The following is a 9,769-nucleotide window of genomic DNA, read 5'->3' on the forward strand; positions in this document are numbered from 1 at the left end:
AGGAATGCCAGTACTAGGATTATTGTGGGTATCCAGACAAAAGTCTTTTCCAACCCCCTGATAATGGCAAGCCATTGCTTGGCTCCTGCAGAGAAAAACAAACATCCCGATCTCATAGGCAATGGATGGTTGAGCTGAGTACAACATTATTTACTAGTTTCTCATAAAAAGATGGCCATAAAGGCATTCTCTATAGTAGCAGAGAGGATATATCGGATAAAGATTCTTGGAGGAAAATTTTTGTTGAATGAAATCTTTGATCCGTGGTATCTTGGCATAGGATTAACCACAAATGATTGATGGAAGAAATAATGGCAGCCTGTGAGAAGAGCTTGAAAGAAAGTTATGTTCCCATTTTGATTTTGTAGGATTGTTCAGTATGGAGAATTGGCTTCCTCTGGGCAGTGTGGTAATTTAATGCTCTATTAGCTGGCCATTATCTGTTTATACTTAATGAAATTTAGAAATATGGGTGAGGAAACTCAAAAAGTGATGAGCTGGCCTCTTAGCAACACGATGTCTTTAGAAATTCTGTGGTTCACTGAAGGATCCCCACACCACTTCTCTGGGATGAAACAGAATAGGTGTCTTTAGTTTTGTTTATTACAAGTTTTACTTCCTCTTCCTTATATTTCTTTTTTTTTGTCTTATATTTCTTTTTTTTGGTCTTGTATTTCTTTTTTTTTTGTCTTATATTTCTTTTTTTTTGGTCTTATATTTCTTTTTATTATAGAGGTAGGTCTTGAACTGCCGAAAGACCTAGCCCATTTTGCCTTCACTGATAAGTTGATAACCCCTCTGTCTAATCCTACTTTGAAACAAGGCACTTTCTTTGTTTCTGTTGAGAGTTAATTACCTAGGCTGTCACACAGCCCAAGGAAAAATGATATTTCATACGGTGGTGGAATAGAACTCTTTGGAGAACTGCCTAAGAAATGCTTCTCATAAATCTATCATGAGAAAATTTCTTTTACTTATCATAATGTATTATAAATTGCTTTGAGTGGCAACCTAAGCAGGTGGAATAGACTATTAGTGGGATATTTGCGAGTTTCATTTGGAGGAAAAAAGCAAGTCTATTTTGGAAATATTTGTATATGTGTGTGCATGGGTGTAATCTCAGGTGAGAATACAAAAACATGCAAAGTTGAAATATCTCAAACATGCGAACACCACTGTAATGGATTGGGTCAGAAATAATTAAGATGCCAAATTCCAGTGCCTTTGGAGCTGCAAATGGAAAGGCAACACAACACAAGATACGAGGTAGCAGAGTAAACCAGAGCGTACCATGTGGGGACAGTTCTGCAGCTTTAGGGAAGAGTTACAGCGTGAGTTACTGGGGAGAAATGATTGCGGCTGGGGGGGTGGGGGGGGGCTGCCATAAAGGAAGAGGGAGCAGCACCATCACGAAGTAAAAAGAGAGAAGAAATAAAGCATCGTTGGACTGAAGGAGGGAACTACTGTTGTTCCTAGCTTTTTTTAAGGCACTGTTTACAAAAACAACATCGGTATTTCTTGTACTTCTAGAAGGAGGATATTCTCTGGTTGGGGATGCGTAAATAAGTCTGAAACCTTTCTTGATACTGACTTCAGCATGAAGACCAAGGGGGAAGCAGTGTACTGCTGCGGTGGGTCGATGCTCAGGATGTAACGCAGTCTTGGTTTGGAGTCAGCAGTAGATGCGGACACATCAGAGCTGGTAAATCCAGCTCCAGGCCAGAAAAATCTCCATGCCTCGGCCTTGGCATTTCCCAGTTGTCTGGGGTTTTGGAGGAAAGCTGCTTCTGGGTTTTTGAAGGTTTTTTTCCCCTCTGCTGCAGTGACTGTCACCTTGATAGAGAGTGGGGAAACCCTTCTTAAAAGAGTAATTGAATGAGCTAGTTTGGTATTCTGTAGGTAAGGAATATAGGGGGGGTGTTAGTGCAATGAAAACCAAACAGAAAGAAAGGGCGTAAAAATAAGAAACATCAGAAATATGGTAGGGTTGAAATTCAATTATTTCCATGACCATCATTGCCAGAGCTGTCAGAGGGCCAAAGCCGCCTGTAATAAAGGCTGATTTTAGCAGTCACTGACTTTCAGGGTCTAACATGAAATCTCTTTTTTGCTTAAATTAAAATAATACATACAGGCATGACAAGCAGGTAATAGAAACTCAAGGAGAGCAAAGGCAGCACGATAAGCAGGAAGGTACGGGAGCTGTTTCACACTGCCGACCTGAGACTGATGCCAGTAATTTCCTGGAGAACCCAAGGGTGGGGCCACCCTCCGCTGCCTTTCTGCATGCCAGGAGCTCCATGATCAGTGCTGGGCTCTGCGAAATCTCTTGTCCCACATGCCATCTCCTAAACCAGCTGTGGGGTTGTGCCTGTATGGAGGAACCTTGTTTTTTTCCCTGAGAAACCCTGTTGGGTTTTAATTCAGCAAGGTGTTGGTCCTGCAGGTGTCTGGTATTCTGATTTTAAGAGGTGATGGCCTTGGGAGGACTTTTATGTCAAGCCAGGTTAAGGTGAAAGCAAAGCTTTTAAAAATGCCATTTATGAAACCCCGGATACACAAAATGGTTGAAAAGATGTATAGAGAGAACTACTGGAAAGAAGTGGGAAGCAGGTTTCCTCTGCTTCTCCCAAGAACAAATCCCACACTGCTCCAGCTGGCAGGTGGCTGGTGGGACCCTTGCCCATCTTGTGGGAGCTGCCAGGATCACAGCTCTGGTGCCTCCACCATCCTCTGGTTCTGTCTACTGGGAAGGGAGCCTCCTGCTTCCCACCTGTGCCAGCCCTGGAGATGGCTAGTGTAATACTAAGAGAGTACAAAATTACTAAGCTGTATGCTTAGTTATCCAGAATTCATTATAGCCCCAATCTCACAGGCAAGATAATCACCACCTCTTGGTGACCATCAGCTTCGCAACAGATACTTTTGCAGGTTGGGTCCTTTACATCAGTCAGTTTTATCATGGCCTTCCTAATGACCAATGGACTAAATCAAGTAGAAATTATTTTTAGTCGCTGCTGTTCTTTACAAATAATATCATAATCTTGCACTGGGAAGGCATTGTCAGTCTGCCAAATGTCTTCTCCTTAAGAAGTTCTCATTTTGTGTTGATGACACGGATTGCAGTGAGACATCAGAGGATCGGAGTTCATTAGTTGCAGTGATTAAAACCTTTCTTAAATTTTTGGTTTAGGTTACATTGAAGAATCTTGCACGGTCCCTTGCCCGTTTGATTGCAAATTAAGCGATTGGTCCAGTTGGTCCCCTTGCAGCTCTTCTTGTGGACCGGGGGTGAAAGTCCGATCCAAGTGGCTTAAGGAGAAGCCTTACAATGGAGGTCGTCCCTGCCCAAAGCTGGATCTCAAGAATCAGGTGAGCAGCATTAAATAGCCAACAGAAATCTCTCTGTGCTTGCTGTATTTTTAATTGTGATCAAAAGGTACTGTGCTGGTGAAGAAATTAAAAATAAGCGTTATCTCTAGGACCACACCTCGTGTCAGACTTTGTAGGCAATCCTCAAACTTCTTGAGGATCGAGGGGGAGATGCTCATATGTAACAGCAGAATTTGACCTGAAACACCATATGTCTTATGCAAAGACATTTTTATCTCCCAGAGCACAGGAAGCCCTGGACGAATAATCCCACCTGGACAGTGTATAAGCATCACAGAGCTCAGATGTCATGGATATTTCAAAAGTCTTTAATTCTCTCTGAGACTATGGTTGCTGTAAAAATATTTGATAGATATATATTGCTATTTTTAGCAACATTTCCCTTCAACACAACACAAGCTGCCTTGAACATTAATCTCTGTATGTTCAATATTGAAGTATCCCATCAGAGGAAAGTAATCGCTAAATTGCTACTCTTTAAAAAAGATCATCATCTATTTAAATTCTATTTAATTCTGTACGCATTTCTGCAAAACTAATAGTGATTTCCTACATTTGCTGATTAATTCTCAGCACTAATTAATACTGATGAAGTTCTATTAAGTTTTGCCTTAGAGTCAACTATGAACATTAATAGGACAGAAACAGCCATGCTGAAGGGCTTCATGTATATGTTATGAGAATATATATATAAATATGTTGCATAGTATGTGTAGAAGGACTTTAAAAGATTTATTTGTGTAGTGGCTTGTAGGTGCTAGAGCTGGTGGATCCAGTTGTTTTTCTGTGCAACCATTGCTGCGGCAGTCGTGTCCCGGGATGCAGCACCACTTCTAACACCTGATTCTGAACTTGCCTCATTTTCTTCACAGTTTGGTGTTTTTTTCCTGTGAGAAACTTGGCAAATACTTTTTTTTTTCCCTTTTTCCTTATTACTATTTGAAATTCATAGGCAGTAGCCTAACAGAAGCAGCAGGGACTACCAAAATATAAAACTGCAATAAAGTGTATGTTGTCCATACCTCAGTGCTTTTCTTAATAGATCAGACAGATCACCAAAGAGGCAAAATGAAATCCCACAGTAAGTCGTATGGTAACAATAAGCTCCTTTGTAATGAAAAGATACTGGGGTTTGTTACCCATAGACACAGCAGACTACTTCCATTAAAAGTAAACTTACTGCTATAAAGTGTTGCCTATTCCCACACACATTAGATTTGCTAATTTCGAAAGCCTTTCAGAAGATATTAAAGGAAAGAAATTGTTTAAACTTGGAAATTAAGCCTTTGTAAGGTTTATCGGTGCACAGCGCTTGCAAAGTGCCACGGCTGGTATTAATATAAATGTGGTTGGTGCTTTTTGCCTCTTTACTGGGAACACACGTCTTGATCTAAAACCCTCTGAATTCATTGGAGGGCTTCCTAATGCGGGCTCCAGCCTTGGAATTGCATTGAAGTCTGGTTTTTTTTAGGTGTGGTGAGTTGTTTGTTTGGGGTTTTGATTTGGTTTTTTTGTTTCATTTAGGGTTGGGTTTTTTGGATAGAGGCAGAAGCTATTTCTGGCTGATTTGGCACACCGATGGGGTACCTTTTTCCAGTTTAGATTTATGGGTTTGGATCAAATCCTGTATATTTTGGAGCTTTTAGGATAAGAAGAAATTGTGCTAATAAGGAAAGCACGTGCGCACGTGTGTATGTGTACACTTATATATGCACGCATATACACATATTGTGTGTGTGTGTTTCTATTCATTGCCTCCCAAATTGCTTCTTAGTCCTTTGTGCGGTTTGGAAGGAGTTTTGCTCTGCACCCACTGGACTTTGACTTCCAGCATGGATTTAGACACGCCGAGGTCCTTAGGCACATTGCGGCATGCACAAGTCGCCTACCCAGATGGCAAACTAAATTAGCTGGTTGCGCTGCTGTTTAGCTAAGCTGGACACATAAAATTAATTCACTGCAAGGCAGATTTTCTTCTCTTTCCTCTGGTCTGGCTGGTGTTTAAATCCTAGAGCAAAGCTCTATAGATTCTTTATATATAAATATGTGGCATCCTAATTATTTTTATATAATCTGGGTTAAATATCTGCAGTAAAATACTTGCTTTTGTTTGATATCACATGAGAAAGCTAAATCACCTTGGTGCTGAGATTTGCTTTCTCTCTCACTGTCTACTGTGTTATATTGTGCTTTATGCGGTTGATAAAGACATTAGATAACTTAGAACCAATAATAAACGCCTCTAGGTGCCAGTAGATTTCCCTTATTTCCTCCAGTATTTTTAGTTATTTTTTTTAAAAATTATTGCTTCAGATCTTGGGTCTTGTTATTGCTTAATCAATTACTTTGGAGAACCCTCCATTTTCCAGTGTCTTATAATTAAAGCCCTCAGTCAGTTTGTGTCTTTTTCTCATTAAGCCAAATAATCTTTTCACCCTCTTCTTCTGAAGGGTGCTTTCTAGGCTTCTTGGCAGACCCCTGTATGTCTTTTTTTTTTCAGTGTCTTTCAGATATTTGACATAAATTTAACTACAGAGAGCATTACTTAAACCAATATTGCAGCAATTTTCTCTTACCATTTCCCACCATGCCTGGGGCTCTGCCAATACTGATACTTTAGCAAAGCTTTGTAGAGAGGCACAGTTTGCAGGATCAAAACAATTTTTTTTTGTTGAATATAAATAATTATTTGAATCTCATAAACTGGTTCAAAAACGACTGTCCTCCTAGAATCGGTTCGATCAGTGTAGTGCAGCTTGCTTGTGTATTTAGGACAGAACTTTTTAGCAGGAGTTTAATTTTATACAGAGATAATGACATGTCCTATTACTGCATGAAATTCCATGGGGTTTATGCTCTCAGTTCCACAGAGGTTTTGGCTCTTTTGGAGTATCGTGAAGCCATTCTTTCAGATGTCTTATCCCTCCCTGCCTGTAGAGGCTCTCAAGCAGTCCACTCCTTTTGCAGTAGATGCGAGATGTAAACTCAGGAGAATTAATTCAACTTTTATGTATTTCTTCTCATTACAGTCGATGGACTAGGTTGAGCCCTTCCAGACTTTATTCCAGGTTTTGTTGTTTTCTGAGAGAAGTGACAAACAGTTTGTGTGGGCTGCATGAATTTGGTATTCTGATATAATCACTTGATTTGAGATAGTCACTTCAGCCTTAAACTTCCTCTGTGTTATTGCCCTGTGAAATTAAAAGATGAGTAACAATATTTGGAGGAAGAGATGACAGTATTTTAATGCAGGTCCATGTAATATGTTGAATTACTTCTGTCTCGTACCCCTAAGTGTTTGAAAATTGTTGAAGAGTTGGCTAACTACATTTTGCTCCATCTCTTCGAGAAAATGGGCATTGCATGTAGAAGCTGTGCAGCTCTTATCTGAGGATATGATTGCTTCTGAACAGCCGATTGGATTATGGGGTCAGCTGGCAGATGTTCTTGGCTGTGCAATGCATGTTAAGAGAGGTGTAGCATTTACATCTTTCTATTTCTGCTCTTATTTGAATGCACTTACACAGCATGCAGTTGCTAAGCTATTTAATATGTAGTTCTACATGATGAAAGGTTAAATATGAGTTATGGGAGGTTTATTGCTTGAATATTCTTTTATAGGTTTTTAGGATTACTACAAGAAAATGCATCTTATTTTAAAGACTCATGAATTCCAAGGATTATCTTTTTATTGATTGCTCTAATATATATTCTTGTCAAGGTTTTCCCTCCTTCTCCTTCCTCCCCCTCTCTCCCTTACCTGGTCCTGCTAAAAGACAAATATCATAGCAAGTAGTTTATTCCCTTTATATATACTATATATATTTATGCAAACATTTTTAAGGGATTGGGAGCATTTGTAAAGGCAGGCATAGCAGGAAAAACATGTAAAGTATTTGAAATTTAGACTTACTGCTTTCTTCAAATGAATATTTTATTCTTGATGACATTTTCTGGTGTTCACTCTAGAATATGAGAAATATGGATATCTTGCACATTACAATTGCAAGTACTTTTCCTGAAATTGCATGCAAAAGTTTAACAAAAGGGAAAAGGAGGGCAGTAGTGCAGTTACAGATCACACCTCTCAGAAACAGGTGTGAAGATGCGTGAATTTCTGTTAACCTTTTCATAGAAAATGACTGATTTAGTCCTACTCAGGCTTCAGAGAAAACAAATTTTTTTTTTTTGACCAACAAAAATGTGTCAAATTTATTTTCAAAAGTGAAAATCTTACAAAATTATAGGCTTTGAAAACTCGCCATTAGAATGTACAAGACTGAATGGTCTCAGAGATTGCTGTTAACTATAGAAGTCACTGTCCCTTGCGAGGCAAAGCTGGGCTTGGGCTAGAGATGGAGAGGGGATGTGTGCGTGATCTTTCCCCGTTTCTGATCTGTAATGTTAGGAAAGGTCTGTTCAGGAAGGGTCTTTTGTTAAGATGTTTCCAGGGCTTTTCATACTTTAATTCCTCAAAAAACCCACAAAGAAAACCAACACAGTAGTACGCAGACTGAAGTTTGACTTGCTGACATTCAGTAGCCATTCCTCTGGGCAATTTTGGCTCACATTTGGCAAGCTAAGTTTCCATGATCCAAAAATAGCCGTAGACTGTGTCAGAGGAGCTCTGCCTATGGAAGAGTAACGTAGCATGGCTTATCACAGGACACTGCAACGAAACAATGTCCGCTCTCAGAGCATTAATTTTGTATACAATAAAGTTTCTGAATAAGCAATGTATAACACTACTGTATTTCTCCTGTTTTCCTTCCTTCAGGTTGTATTCCTGTCCTTTGCTGACACAAAATATTTGCAACCTTTCATTTCTCTTTTGTCTCCTATCTGACTGTGAATTATTAAAATAGCATTTATTCTCTTAATCTTGAGTGTGTCTGACTATGAGTTTATTTTCATGCTTTGTTTTGGTGTAATACTTGGTTGTATTCTTTCTTTACACAAGTATGTCTTTTATATGTACATGTGTATGTATATGTGCATTGTATGAAGTGTTTTCAAAACTGTCAGGCTCCTGTGTTAGAAGTTACGTGTGAACCCAGCGTCTTTCTTTGCTATTGCTGAATTAGCTCACATCCAGTCCCTGGATGGTGAGTTGCACTTACCTTTCAGTATCAGAAATTGGTCTTCAAGAATATCATTAATAATATATTAGTTATAAATAGCTCCTGCTTAAATAACTTCTTTTATAATACAGATTTCTAATTGTCAGAAAAGCCGCTGAACTTTTTTGAGGCACTCATAAAATCTCTTCCTCTCACAGATTCCAGCTGCCAGGAGTTTATTTCTGGGCCTGGGCCTGTGCTGCTGCATCGGTAGCATCGGCTGTGGCATGCAGGGACATGGCTGACCTATATTTTCCTCTGGTTCTGTCTATGGACACTCATTTGCTTTGTGTGCAACTTAACTTGGAGAAACAGAATACTTAATCTTGGTTTTTACCTTCAGAAGGTCTGATTTCCTCCCACTCAGCCTTAAAGGGAGGAATTACAGCATAGAAAACATTTGTCCTCTGATTCTAGTGCTGTTTTACAGTATCATAAAAATGACAAGTTTTTTTGCCTGCTACACTGATGTGGGAGAATTTTCAGTGTCAAAAATAGCAAGAACCTCCTGGTTTCCTTACGCTTTTCTTGCTGTGACTGAAAGTTTTGATACTAAACAGTAATTTAGTTCATTAAATGAAAAAAAGCAGAAAGCCCAATCTGTGTAGCCTGAGTGCTACGTCATCTTCCCAAAGTGAGTCCCCTGGAGGGTCCAGCATATGGGTGGGTGCTGCTTCGCTTCTGAGGAAAATACAACCATTGTTGTCCTTCAGGGTAATAACCCTGTAGTGTCTACTCTACTTCCCAGCATATATTAACTTTGTATTCAGCTTCAGTAGCTATCCACACTTGATTTTCATTTCTCCTGCAGGTTTTCTGTTGAATAGAGTGTCGTATAAACATGTTTTCACAATTGCCTCTTGCAGTGGGTTGGCCCTGGCTGGATGCCGGGTGCCCCCCAGAGCCGCTCTGTCCCTGCCCTCCTCAGCTGGGCAGGGGAGAGAAAATACAACGAAAGGCTCCTGGGTCGGGATAAGGGCAGGGAGAGATCGCTCAGCATTCACTGTCATGGGCAATGCAGACTCGACTTGGGGAAAGTGAGTTTAATTTATTGCCAATCAGATCAGAGTAGGGTAATGAGAAGTAAACCCCAAATCTTAAAAGCACCTTCCCCCCACCCCTCCTTTCTTCCCGGGCCCAACTTCACTCCTAATTTCTCTCCCTCCTCCCCCCCAGGTGGCACAGGGGGACAGGAATGGGGTTGGGGTCAGTTCATCACACACTGTCCCTGCTGCTCCTTCCTCCTCAGGGGAGGA

The 9,769-nt window shown here is 40.1% G+C and overlaps 1 protein-coding gene across 1 annotated transcript in view; it reads left to right on the forward strand.

Annotated features, from left to right (window-relative positions):
- The window catches only part of THSD7B (thrombospondin type 1 domain containing 7B), a 271,160-nt gene that overhangs the window by 183,385 nt on the left and 78,006 nt on the right, over positions 1-9,769 (forward strand). The window contains exon 14 of the mRNA XM_009642486.1: positions 3,194-3,372. Coding sequence (XP_009640781.1) covers positions 3,194-3,372 — 179 coding nt within the window. The remainder of the gene's footprint in view (positions 1-3,193; positions 3,373-9,769) is intronic.

Source organism: Egretta garzetta, unplaced genomic scaffold (assembly GCF_000687185.1).
Source record: "Egretta garzetta isolate BGI_Z169 unplaced genomic scaffold, ASM68718v1 scaffold197, whole genome shotgun sequence".
Taxonomy (NCBI): Eukaryota; Metazoa; Chordata; class Aves; order Pelecaniformes; family Ardeidae; genus Egretta; species Egretta garzetta.